Source organism: Xiphophorus maculatus, chromosome 23 (assembly GCF_002775205.1).
Source record: "Xiphophorus maculatus strain JP 163 A chromosome 23, X_maculatus-5.0-male, whole genome shotgun sequence".
Classification (NCBI taxonomy): Eukaryota; Metazoa; Chordata; class Actinopteri; order Cyprinodontiformes; family Poeciliidae; genus Xiphophorus; species Xiphophorus maculatus.
In genome coordinates this window covers 17,982,497-17,996,235 of record NC_036465.1, presented here as the reverse complement: position 1 = coordinate 17,996,235, position 13,739 = coordinate 17,982,497, and the positions used below count along the sequence as shown (strand labels likewise).

The 13,739-nt window shown below is 38.6% G+C and overlaps 1 protein-coding gene across 2 annotated transcripts; it reads right to left on the bottom strand.

Annotated features, from left to right (window-relative positions):
• Positions 1-647: 647 nt before the first annotated feature.
• Positions 648-12,964, bottom strand: rgs14 (regulator of G protein signaling 14). Of its 2 annotated transcripts, none has more exons than XM_023328833.1 (15): positions 12,847-12,964; positions 9,755-9,776; positions 9,479-9,630; positions 9,274-9,366; positions 7,391-7,534; positions 7,126-7,299; positions 6,966-7,047; positions 6,784-6,878; positions 6,408-6,626; positions 6,084-6,157; positions 5,649-5,775; positions 3,821-3,902; positions 3,199-3,251; positions 2,465-2,561; positions 648-1,716 (listed from the first exon to the last, which is right to left on the bottom strand). In XM_023328833.1, exons 1-15 carry the CDS (start codon positions 12,889-12,891, stop codon positions 1,394-1,396), a joined length of 1,782 nt encoding a protein of 593 aa, XP_023184601.1. In that variant the 5' UTR covers positions 12,892-12,964; the 3' UTR covers positions 648-1,393. The 2 variants fall into 2 exon arrangements, with proteins under 2 accessions (XP_023184601.1, XP_023184603.1); XM_023328835.1 differs by having other exon boundaries at positions 2,486-2,561.
• Positions 12,965-13,739: the final 775 nt, after the last annotated feature.

Genomic DNA, 13,739 nt, shown 5'->3' with positions numbered 1-13,739 from the left:
CGCTGTGTGTGAGAGAACACCCCTCTCTGCCCATTCATAGCTCCACCGACGCACCACTCACGCACGACTAGACGTGCAAACACACAAACACGCAAATGCCAGGTGTGCTACGGTGTCTGAACACTTTGCACATTAATGTAGTGCCGTTCATTCTCTCGAGCTTAATTGCAACCATAACAATTGCATGTAATGGTCTAAACAAGCATGTTAGATGGGATGCATTCCAAAACCACGTGCTGCCACATACTATGAAATATATACACTGCTGACGTCATCCAGGGGGATGAGATCATCCATGAGTCATCTAATAGGTTTTGTAACTCGCATAATGCCTAGCCATCACAGAAAAATGGCAAACCCACATCCAGCAACAAGTCTTGGGAAATAAAAAGCAGTTCATTCGCTACAAACTTATCCAAGGAAACAATCATAACTCTGCAAAGATCATCATCACTGACGTTACATGTAGGAGGAAGTTTTCCTTTATCAGGATAAACCAAAAAAAAAAATGGATATATAAAAAGAGTTTGCAGGTACTCGGTTGGATCAGTCTTGTATTGTTGAGCATGACTCATCCAATCACTCCACTGAGCTCGAGTCATCTTACAGCACGCTGAATGTATAATTTAAACCAAATCACGAACCAGTTCTTTCAGGCAGAAACCGACCTCGGATTTATTGAAAAATATAACGCCTTTCCTTGCAAACAAATTAACAGAGTCGGTTGAAAGTTTTGCTAGGTAACATAACACTGAATCTGTCACCCTTTAACTTTAGGAATCCCGAAATGCAATTGGAAGTGGCAGGGAACGAGGCATGACCAGAGCTTCACAAAGTGCCTTCACAACAAACAATGCAAAACATGCATTACAAATAAACAAGTGCCCACACAAGAAAACACATATTTCAAGTAATAAAAGCTAATCTTCATAAAATATTTAGAAATCATAAGACACAGACATGCAAGGCACGTTTAACAGGGCTACTCAGAACAGTCCATGCTTCCTCTGCAGACATACACGTATGCTTTAGAGTCGACTGCAGGTTCGAGGGTGAATTAATCTGTACAACATGTTTCAGGGTGCAATTTTAAGGTCAAACGTTTTATGCATTTATGGGTGCAGTATAGATTCGTAGCAAACATTCTCCAGGGAAGATCTGTAGTGTTTTAAAAATTACACAAATGTTTGCCAGAATGTTTTCACCCATCTACACTTGCCTTCAAAAGCCCATTTGATCAAAGGCTGAGGCCAAAGAAAATACTGCCAAGTGTGAGCTTATTCATTAAAGAAAGTGCATCTGGACCAACAACTATCTTTTTACATAAATCAGATCATATTTCTGTTAGATATGCAATGGGTTTTAAGACTTTGTCTTTCCACACAATTCTGCGTCAAACTGTTGTTTCCCTCAAGTCTTTAGATTCAGATTTAGGAGCATCAGAACTTTCCTCAGATTTATTGGCTGGAGCTGGAGCTGGAGTTGAAGCCGGAGCTGGAGCCGAAGCTGGAGCCGGAGCCAGAACATCTGCATTGTCCCCTGACTCTGTTTTGGAGTCGGTAGTGGAAGAGCTGGTTACACTTGAATCGTCTGTATTCTGTCCCTGGTCTGAAGAAAGCTGCAGGAATGAAGGGATCTCTAGCTGTTCTTTGGTCAGAAGGCCTCGCTGGTCATCTACTCTGCAGCACTGAGCTCTGGTCAGCATGTCCAGAAATCCTGATTCAAATCAAGACAATCATGTTAATTTTGCAGGTTATTTTTCAAATGCAAACAGTGTTGAGCAATGTGCATCAGAATCATCACTTGGTAAGATGTAAGTGATGCAAGTGGCAAAGCACTCTGCAAAAGTATTCTATTGATAGCTTAGGTGATGGAGAAACATAACAGTGCAAGATTTTGAATTGAGGGGAAAATTCATTCAAAAATATTTTACAAATAAAAATCCAAAGTGTGCAAAATTGTATTTGCCTTCTAAAACGGCTGCTTTAATTACAGCGGCGACACTTTTGAGATGTAATATTGCCAACTTTCATGATAAGAGATTTTTTTTATGCTACACATCATCCATACAGTAAAAAGCTGGTAGAGAAACCAGCTCTACCAGCAGGAATCATTAATTCCAGAAAAAAGATGGGATGTACTGCACACCACACCTTTCTTATTTCTAGTTGCACTAGATTTTGACAAAACATAATTTGCCTTCAGCTTTAAAATGTGCTCTACTTCATGTCAATCAATGTTTTTAGCTGTAATGAGAATTAAAACTTCTGTAATCCATTTTTACAATTTCTTTTCAATGGATCTAATCTTGACCTGACTTTGATTTATTGCTTTAATAAAGGCAGTAAAAATCACTAGCATAACACACTTGTCTATAAATGAGCTCCAGTGATCCAGGTGTGAAATCCTCTAACAGCATGTGGTGTAATACCCAGCTACACCAGACACTGGTGAGGTGCCCTACCGTCCATGTCGCGGTTCTTACTGGGTCTCTGCTGCGTCCGGACTCTGTCGGTCTGAGTCGATGATCGAGGCTCCAGGCCTCCACTCCCTGATCCTGCCTGAGGACAAAAATAGATCCCAGAGACATGATGCACCTTTTACATATAGAGAAATTTATATCGAAGAAGAATACACAAGCATCACATTTACATCACTCTAGTTCTAATTTAAAAAATAAAAACAACAAATGAACATCTGAACAAGATGTGACCGAGATTTACAATTAAGGGTGTGGTTCCATGAAAACAGTTTTAGAACATGCTGATATGTACAGTCTCACTAAATATTATAAAACAACTAAGGCTTTATGTGTGGTGGACAGAAAGACCTGGGTTCTTGTCTACTTTTAATTATCAGTGAGGAAGACGATAAGGGGTTGTATTTTTTATTTATTGTTTTAAAGCTCGCCGTTAGTGAACTGCTGAACAGCATTGTGGGTCTCCAAACAACAGTTTGTGTTGCTTAGAGACAGCTTGACCCATATTTACTGGGATGTTCAATAATTATGGAGGAAACAAATAATTTGATCCATCAGTCAGCAGCCATGGTTCCTAAAACTAATCAGAACTTTTACCCACAACAAGGTAATAATCTGAAGTGAAGGACAGAAAGTTATTTAGCCTTCTAATTCACAAAAAAGTGAAATGCATTAAAGCTCTGATAAAATGGTAATAATTACATTAATGGCAGTCTGACCTGTGCAGTAGGAGAAGAACTCCCTCCTCTGGGAATAATGGTCTGCTCTTTACCTATTTTCACAGAAAGATAAAAATTTGTAAAACCACTTTGACGTAAAATCTCTTTGCTCTCCCTGAAGCGCAGGGAAAGGAGCTGAAGCACAGACCGCGGCTCTGATGTGATGTTGGGAAATGAGATGAGAAAACTGAAAATGACACAGCGTTAAACAAACCAAATTCACTGCGACACATCAAACCCATAGAAAAGGAGAGCAGAGAAAAATCTCAGCAAGTAGTCAGACTAAAGAGAAAGAGGACATGTATAAAGGGATTTAGAGAAACCAGGACAGTAAATTACTCCAATATATTCAGAGAGTGAGAGGCATAAAAAAAAACAGAGAAATATAAGAAAAATAAAGAATCACAAGTTAGAGGAAAGAACATAACATGATGTGTGTTACCAATAACATATGGAGACCAGTGTTTAATTATCACTTTGAAATACGGTTCCTCGACTACACAGGCTTGTTTTCTTTACTGTTTTTCAGAAAGCTGAGAAGCGTACCCTTTAAATTATTGGAAAAGGTCAATTTTGAAGCAAAATGATTGGATTTTCAAAAAGTAAAGTCCAGCATGTTTACCTCTGGCTCTTTCCAACCGCAGCGTCTTATTGGCTAGTCTGAACACAGAGCAGTTCAGGTTCACAGGCTCGTCACTTCCAACCTGAAACAGACAGCAAAAAAGAAAGAGATCCTGTTGAACCGACAGCCAGTACTAGCAACCTGAACTCAACATATGCAGTCATAGTCAGTAAATTAGAATATCAATGAAAGGTGGAGTCCTTTCAGTAACTCAATTCATTAAATAGAAGATACTTAAGCAGATAATTATATTTTGAAATCTAGATTTTTTTTAAGTTAGGGTGACTAAAGATGTGACTTTAATCATCCTAACCAAATGGCTGAGGATACCGCATTTAAAATTAGAATATTACACGAGACAAAAAAATAAATAAAAATATTTGGAAACGCAGAAATATGGACTAATAAAAATAAATTACTTATAAATTTGTTAAAATTCTAAATAAATAATTTATAAAATACACAAAATAAAATTGTATTATGAATTAAAACTAGAATTCAGTTTTAACTCTAGGAATTAAAACTGAAAAAATACTTTAAAAAATATAATTTATTTCAAGATTTATTCAGTTATTTGTTTCATTTTTTATTTACTCATTTCATAATGGTGTTTTAGTTAGTGACACTTATTTTGTAAAGCTACTTCATGGACTTATTTCTTAGCTCCATTTTTATTTCAGGCTCTTTCTATTTCACATTCTTATAGTTAAAGCAGGGGCCGGACATTGCTCAGGCTCAGGTCAGAGGGAAGAGAGTTGAGAGGCAGCGAACTGAGGCTGAAAATTTCTCCTTCCGTTACTGCACTGCTCACCAAAATAGAAGCGGGTCCTTTTGACAAGACGGTTGGAGAAAAATATGCTGATGGACTATATAAATCTTTACTGTATGAGCTAAAATTAGAGCTTGAGACTTTGGCGTTATTACTTCTGTTTTGGTTTCCCATGGCGCTAAAAATTTATGCCCGAGTTCAATGTACAATGAATGACACTCGGTCAGTCTTTGGGAAAATGTTGGCTGCTTTGTGACTTGATTAATGAATCAGTAAAGGGGGTAAATTTGACAAAAACATCTCAATGAAGGGACAGTCATTACAAAAATGTCTCTTTGCATCTATCAAAAAATACTCTCTTTTGAGATCTGAAGTAAGACATGAAATATGTTGAACAATTATTTGTCACCAAAAAAAAACAGTTTTAAAGAAATACATTATTGTAAATGTTCTTTTGACATTTAAGTTTATCATTTACTTCAAGCTGGACACTACTGGAAGAGCAGACTAAACGCATAGATTTGTCAGAGCCAGGACTGCGTAATATGAGAGGAATTGCGATACTGTTTCTGAAAATTGTGATGACAATATTTATTACAATTAATCAAAATTTTCCAAGCTTTTTTCTTTGTCTTTTCACATGTATAATGTTCCTACCTCTCCACAAGTGTTTGCCTTTTCACCACTATAATTGTACACCCAGTGGGACCAGTAAGGGCAATTTATCACATATTCATACTTAGTATGAAATTTTAAGTAGTATATACTACCAAATATTGTAGAGTATTGCAAAGCACTGCTTGTATTTCAGTGGCAGTTATGACTCAATAAAAGTAAAAAATGCAAGTATATTTGGCATAAGTGTAAATTATGTTCTGACAACTGAAGAGGAAACTGTGTACTGCTAATTCTAGCAGGTATCTATCCATGGCAAATTCTTTTATAACATTTAAAGGTTTAAAAAATATAAAACTAATTGGTGAGACTGTTAAGCATAAGTAACCATTCCTAATAAAAGACTGGTTTATATATATTAAGGTGTCAGACATAACCTCTTACCATGGTTACCGCTGTCTCTTGCGGCTTTAGATGGTGCTTTTGCATCACTGAACAGAGGGCGTCCTGCAGTGTTTTACTGGACTTCACCATGATTCCCACTGTTTTACCAGTAAAGGCATTCTCCAACCTGGGACATGATTGCATTTTCAAAAATAACCCACACAAATCCTACTGAAAACAATGCTGATAGATAAAATGAATGTCAACACCTAATGACCTCTTCACATGAAGCGGAAATTTGACCTAATTTGGTCATGTGTTTGAGGAAACCCAACTAGAAGGCAGATGATGTGTCCCAACAACATCAGGATTTCCCCCAAATATGGTGAGATGTGACATGTTGTGGTGGTAGTGTAGTGGGTGTGAAAGTCTGCTAATGGTGACTAAAACGGCAGACAAAAAAAGAATAAAAAGGAAGTGACTAAGATGACTCACGCAAATGTCACCCTGAGCTCAAGAGAGACCTGTTGATCTCTCAGCACGGAGCAGTCCTGGTCCAGTGACAAGGGCTACCAAAGAGAGAGAGAACAGTACACGAGACAGGGAGAAATGCCAGTGATTTTTTATTTTTTTTTAAACAACAGCATCAGTTTCAACAAAAGGTTTCGGAAACGAAAGGCCGAGATGAGACTGAGAGGATGTTGGAACAGGAAGAGGTTAATCGTCTCATGTTACCAAACATGGTTAAAGATTGGCACTGCAGCCGGTAGCTTTATCTGAAACAGCAAGTGCTGCAGCACACAGAGGAGAAGCTCTCACCTTGTCCTTGCCATGAAGGTAAATCATCACGTCTTTTAATGGGAAGCCCCTTTTCTCACACAGGCTGGCCAGCATGTCCTTGATGGGCTGCCCATTACGTGTAGGGGCCAGGGAGGCGCTGCCGTCGGGCAGGTAGACACAGCAGTAACCCCCCTCCACCCCCATACGGCTCCCGATGCCAGCAGCCTGATCGCGGGAGGTGGGACCCGGCCGACCGTTCTACACAACAGATGAAGAGTAAAAAGAGAATATTTAGACAGATTTCCCAGCTTCAGGTCTACATTTTATTATTGTGTTCGTTTAACCATAATCTTACATAATTAATAATTTATATGATCTGCAACATGCCCAGAATGTTTGTCACAAATGTACTGACCTCCATCTGTCTGCAGAGGGAGCCAAGCTCCACACTGCTGGTTGATTTGATCGACATATTTGACTGCTTCAGAGGACCTGAGCCGTTTGATGCATCTATAGTCAAGACAAAAAGAGAAAAACTCAAAATACGGAATTTAAAAAACAAAAAAAAGAAACGATTTGACATATGACCACTACTACCTCCCCAGGATCCTCTTTTCTGTCGCTGTTTCTCTGAGACACTAGTACCACTTGGTAGACTATTGGAGTCGGACTTCCTGTTCTGTTTGACAGATTTATAAAGATAAATCAAGGTTTAAACGGAATAATGGGTTGTTGCCTTGATCTTTATGTTATTCACCTTCTTGTCACTTGCGGGGCTCTTGTTGGCCATGTCGTCCCATGACCCCATGCGGACGGGCTCTGTCGAGAGCTGAGGTAGATGTTTACCTTCTACACTTGCCAAGCTGCATCGCTGATAGAGAGGAGAGCGCACAAAGCGCCGGTAGCTGTCCATCTTCATCAGTTTAAAAATCTGATACGAGAGAAGCAGTAGAGCTGAACTCAGAGTTAAGCAATAAATACATGTACCAGTGATTATATGGGAGAGTAAACGTTCTGCTAACCTGAGCCTGAGCTCTGTTAAACATGTCAGGAGTGGGTTTCTCCAGATCCTTCTCCTCTGTCTTGGCAGTGTCATCGATGTTCACACTGTAGGGAGCGCTGTCAGACAGGTAAGTGCCATAGATGGAGCGAGCTGCTGCTTTCAACTATAAAGAACAGATAAACCACAATGAATCAATGGAGATTACACACACCATTTCTCACTTACTGTATTCAAGCTGTTGGATATGAAAATAAATGTCTATGCAACATGTTTTCTACTTTGTCAAATACAGGAAAACCAAACATTTTCAGTGGTTTTACCTGGTAGAGAAACAGTAGAGCTTAATCAACTGCAAAGAAAATGTCATTTTCAAAGTATTCACAAATAAAAATCTGAAAACAAGCATGACGTGCATTTGTAGGACGCTTTCTCTACTTTAATATCCCGAAGGATCTGTCAGTCTAACCAGTTACCTTCAGAAGTAATTAGTAATTAATATACAGTGCAGCTGTGCATAATGTAACCTGTGTATAAACAGAGATGTTCTGTGAAGGCCTCAGAGGTTTGTTTATGTATTATGAATGTTAGGGCACACACCAGTTCAGGGAGACGTTGTGGAGAAGTATTAAGAATATTAATTGCAGAAACAAACCCATGATAAGGTCTGTTTGTCATTTCTCACAAACTATATATAGGACACAATAAACATGAGGAAGAAGGTTGGATGGTCAAATGAGATCAAAAGCTCAATTTTGGTCTCATCCTCTGGTCATGGCACCATCTTACTGTGGGGATGCTTTTCTTTAGCAGTGGCAGAAACTGGAAGGGTGGATGAGGAGGTGGGCAGAGCTAAATGAAGGACTGGTAGAGGTTCAACTTCCAGCAGGATAACAACCCTCAACATTTAGCCGTGTGCACACCTGAGTCCAGTCCTCGAGAACTACCATTTTGCAATGCATCACTTATCCCTGAATCAAATGAATGACGTACTACCAGGCCTCTGTGGTATCCAGCTATTTGACATTTGATTCAGGTGAGTTGGAGAAGAGATTCATCTAAAAATTGCTGAGTTGTAGATCTAGAGGACTGGATTTGTGCATTCCTGACCTAAATGATGTAGCAAATTTCTAAAAAAAGATGTTTACCATCTATCTTTGCTATATTTGACAAATCATGACCATTGTTTTGTGAGACGAATGGAAGGTAAGATTGCTCTCTGGATGTGAAAAGTTGGTAAAAACATACTTTAAAATTGCATGTAGCTGTAAGTAAAGTGAAATGTATTTACATGATCACAGGGGCACTGAATACAACAAACACACACTTCAGATTTTTTGGTATATATTTTTTTAACCCAATCGTTTTTTTCCCATGGCAGTAATTATAGATTACTTGAAAACAGTCAATCACACAAAAACTGAATAAAAATCATTAGTTTGTGGTTGTCAATTGAAAAGGTTAGAAAAAATACTTAAGGGTTATAACTACTTTTGCAAGACACTGCAACGGCCAAAGGCTATTACCCCGTGTTAATTTTAAAATTACCCACAAAAACTTTAAAGGTGAAAGACGAGGCTTCTATAAATAAGATGTGTTTTACTAAGAGGCTTAAGCTTCCACAAAAGCAAAAACTTGTGATTTTGCATACCAATTCATTAAATGCATTTCTCCTTGTGAGTTGGTTTTATCTGATTAATCCCTCTTAAACCTGAACAATTCTTTTTCAACATTGAAATACACTCTCAGCGTTATCTATGTGATTTTCCTTATTTCTGTGGAGGCTCTGCTTTAACCAAGCAGTTTTATTAAAGTGAAAGTAAAACATACATATTAGAAAACAGAGCAGTAGACACTAAAAGAAATGAGTCAAATAAGTACAGGAGTTAAAGAGTGGCACCATACCTGATCCAAAGATGTGGCTGGAATCTTCCTGAACTTTTCACATTCTTGCCAGAATAAAATGTTCTCTGCACTCACTTCGGACTTTAAAAAGGCCTGTAGAGAAGCGAGCAAGAAACATGAACAAACATGCCTAGCTTAGCAGGAACACCTTCAACAAAACACCAGTGAACAGCCCGAGCGTTAATATCCAAATAGTCTGTCTCACCGTAAAGTAACAGACCCCATGGGGGTCTTCCAACAGCTTCTCAAAAGAGACGGCCCAGCTCAGCACACTGTTGGCGGAGTTGACGTCCCCTCCTGGGGTCCCTGGAAGGCTGGAGCTGCTGCCTCCGCAGCCCCGCGCAGTCATGTTCAGCTCTAAAAGCACAATCACACCTACTTTATGAGAGCTAAACAGAAAGCTGGAGCTTGACGCTTAATCAGATCTTCTCATGCTCAAACATGTTGAGATATGTAAAAGGTTGGTCATGTGCATGCTTACCTCCATCTGACACTGCCTGACTCTGGGAACAAATAGAGAAGTAAGTCAGGAGACTTCATAAAGCAAACAAAATGTAGGAAAGAATATGTTACTGCAAATCAACCTGTCTTAGACTTACAGTCTGTTCAAAAACAATTTCTGAAACAAGCCTTTAAAAAATGTGGCTCCAATTACAATTATGCTTATTGTCTAGCTTAGACAAAAATTAACATTTCTGCAACACCTAGAAAGTGAATTCAACCGCATACAATAGACACATTTACAAAAGGAAATGTGAACAACAGCTGCATGTTTTTCTGCATGTTCTGTCAGTGTAGCGCAATCAGCCAGGACAGTTTTCACAGGAAGTGGTTGCAACACTGATGACAACAGCTCTCATTCAGCTTTCAGAGCACACAAAAAATTCATATCTTGCAAAAGTTCTCCCACAGTAGCTGACAGACAAGAGTTTTGTGAAACTAGAATCAAGAAAACAAAGATCTGGCTAAGAAATTACTTTTCAATTTTATAAAATGGTATTTCTATTAAAAAAAAAAAAGAGAGATGAGGTGAATTTGTGAGAGGCATTTATGTTTTCCTGTCTGGGTTTCCTAATGTGGGGGCTCTGTTTCCTCCCACAATCTACACATTTAGAGGCTGGTAAATTAAAATTACTCAGAGGTGTGAATGTAGCCATGTCTACTCGTCTGTACATGATATCACTAACAAATTTTAAAAAAAAAACAACTTCCTTACCGACTATAAAGGTTGATGTTCTAATTTATAAATACACTGATATAATTACCATATATTATATCTCACTCTCAGTTCCCCATCATCGTTTGCTAGTAGTCTAAGCTAAAAATCTTAAACTGTACAATCAAGAAAAAAAAATTCTGTTTGTAGTTTTTTAACATTTGCTTCAGTTTCTTATATCTTCCATTCACTTTAATTTTTAGTCTTAGATTTACACCGAGCAGCCACTTTTGTAAAAACACCTTGGTAGTTACAAACTAGACCCCCTTTTAGACATTTAAAGTGTCTTAATTCTTCAAGAAAATAATTCACCATGACTCTCAGATGAGATGTCATGGTGGTGAATAGATTTCAAATTACTCCTCTGAGAATTTGCTTAATCTTGAAATTATAGCATCATGCAAATGCTGGAGATTCCACACCAGCTTGAGATCATTTTTGTGTCATTTTGCATTTCATGAAAGTAGACATCATAAGACACCTACACTGTGGTAATGACGGGATGTACTTCCCCAGCAAAATGATGCTAATGCTGTGCTATTAGCATCAATGACACTTGTCCTAAAACATTCAAAGCTCTGACCCCATCATCTGAATGTTGCAACCAAAACAGACCCTTGCTGAACCAGGTTTTTCAATATGCTATTCTTTAGTTTTGATGAGCTTGTGTATGTTGCCGCCTGAGTTATCTGTCCTTAGCTGCCAGGAGTGTCTGCTGCTGTACATCATCTGTTCCAAAGTTTGATGTGTTGTATGTTCAGACCTGGTACTCAATATACGTTGATTGTAACGAACGGTGATGTGAGCTACAACTCCCAATATTCTTGTCATCCAAAAAATAATTACATAGTAGACATTTTCTCCTTTTTCTGACCAGTGTGTGTGAAACATTCTCATAGATCAGCAGTTTATAAAATTCCAGAAATTCATTGCCACCTAAATCCATCCATTAACCAACAGGTTCATCCTTGTGGGATTGCGAGATGTGCTGGTCCCTATTTCCAGCAGTCAACGAGCGAGAAGCGAGGCACACCATAGTCAGGCCGCCAGTCCATTGAAGGGCAACACAGAGTCAAACAGCCATGCACACACACACATTCACATCTAAGGAAAATTCCACAGTCATGCTTTTGGACTGTGGGAGCAAGCTGGAGTACCCGGAGCAATGCAGAAAGAACTGTTGTAAATGTTTCATTTATACGGTGGTCACATAAAATGACCACAGTGTATTTTTACTTAAAAAGACATTTTTAACCATTAGTGTAACTGTAGCTTAGCAGCCTTAGTTCATGATGAATGAAGCTGGTTGGACACAGTTGTGTTTAATTTGAATCATTATCAATCATTGTCCTGATAGTAAAAGATTAAGCTAGGTGTGGGAGGATTTCCTTAAATTACAGCATTGTGTATTTTGTCTGTATCCGCTGTTGTTTTTATTTAAAACAAAAAGCAGCTTTTATATTAGTCTAAATTAAGTCTCTTGTCAATAAATAAAAGGCTAGGAAAAGCAGAAGGGTTGAAACCAGTTTCAATCCAATGAATTTAACAGGACATATTGCATGCAAGATGTGATATAAATCACTTTTTGTGTCAAAGATCAAATTACCAATATAACTAATCACAATGTGTCTGAGCTATTAAACTGCTTTTAAGAGCATTTTTCAACAGTAATATGCTGACTTTTGCTACAACTGCACTCCTCATTGACTTCCCCATTTAAATTGTTGTCCTTTTTTGTCTGTTTGATCTGAAAAGCCATCAGTCGTGGCAGAAGGAAGTCAAAAAGAAAAGTCAAACAAATTAAATCAAATAAAGTGACATTATCTGGCTTGCACACCTCGTGTTTTCTGTATATCAAGCAGAAAAGGGACTGCAAACATAGAAAGTAGTTGCCAAATTATAAAAGAAATTCTTGCATTTAATGCTAAGCAGTAATTTGTGCTAAACATCCAAGACATTCGAGGGCATCTACAAAAAGACATTTAAGAGCTGAGCCATTTTAGGAAATGGAGAGTGAATTCAAGCCAACTCAGCCTACACAGGACAGATTGGACCACATGCATGACTCGCTTTATGCTTCTGGCTCATAAACACCGGCCTGTCTTCAGCGGCAACCAACTGTGGCCACACAGCCTGACCGGTGCTGGCTTTGCAGGGAAGGGTAGTCAGGCAACACAAGCCAACATGGGACAGCTGTTCATCAACCCGCTAAATGTCGACTGACACTGGTATCAGGAAGTACTAAAATGAAGGCTAGCACTTAAACCGATAAAACCTACAAACACAAAAAGAACTAGGCACAGATCAAATCTACAGAAACCTGTTCAAACCTAAAAAAAAGAGTTGTACAGGCTTACCATGTGGGCAAGAGGAATCCCTAGAGAATTGCAGTTCTTCGCCATTATAGCCTGGATACCAGATTTAAAAAAAACACCAAAAACCTCTGTCCTCTCCGTCAAAGGGATACAGCGAAGTGCTCCACCCAAACTTGATGAGCACTCTTCACAACAAACACTCAGACATCACTTGGGTCTTCCTGTCACTTCCTGCCTGGAAGGGAAGTCTCGCCATAGCAACAAGCCGCAGAAGAGGAAGTATGGTTACTATGATCAAACTGTTCTCAACCTACATCTTGAGAAACTCTGTGATGTGGGCTCATACGCAGACTCACTATGCTTTTAGTGCAGTTCAGCTGCTGTGCACTTTGAGATGCATGCAGCTGAGTTTTAGTTTTGACGCACCTCACAGTTATAGTTCCCCCGCAAGGCCGTTGTGTGTTTTTGGGAAATATTTCACTTCGAAAAGTCTGCATACAATGTAAATACAAGCAAATGATCCCAGTTAAAATGAAAATATGTAGTTTATATTATCCAGGTATATTTTTATTCAAATATCAAATTCGTTTTAGAATAAGAGACCCTAGAACATTGAAGTGGTCAAATTTCACCTGTTTTCTGGGTTCTTCTAATAAAGCTAAACTCATGTAAGGAAAGTTCATAATGAGTACAAATAATGCTGAGGCGATTTGATCAATATATATGGGGACACCTGTAATTAACTCACCTTTCTCCCCTCTCTGTTACAACAAACTAAAATACGCAATTTCTTGTACGTCCTGTGTTGCTTCAGAGAAACGCTTTTTGCCAGGCGAGAAAACTTGTGAAAAAGTCCACTGAGAGCCACCATGTTTAGTGAGAGGGAGAGGAAAATGTTTAACGAAACCACAAAGATGACAACGTCCAACACCTAT

Bases quoted from the DNA above. Each gene is read 5' to 3' on its own strand.
- rgs14 (XM_023328833.1), bottom strand. From the start codon at position 12,891: ATGGCGAAGAACTGCAATTCTCTAGGGATTCCTCTTGCCCACATG. The intron at 3,252-3,820 runs GTAAACATGCTG...CTGTGAAAATAG, and splicing joins GCGGTTGGAAAGAGCCAGAG to GTAAAGAGCAGACCATTATT. The intron at 2,562-3,198 runs GTCAGACTGCCA...TTTTGTCCTCAG, and splicing joins GTTCTTCTCCTACTGCACAG to GCAGGATCAGGGAGTGGAGG.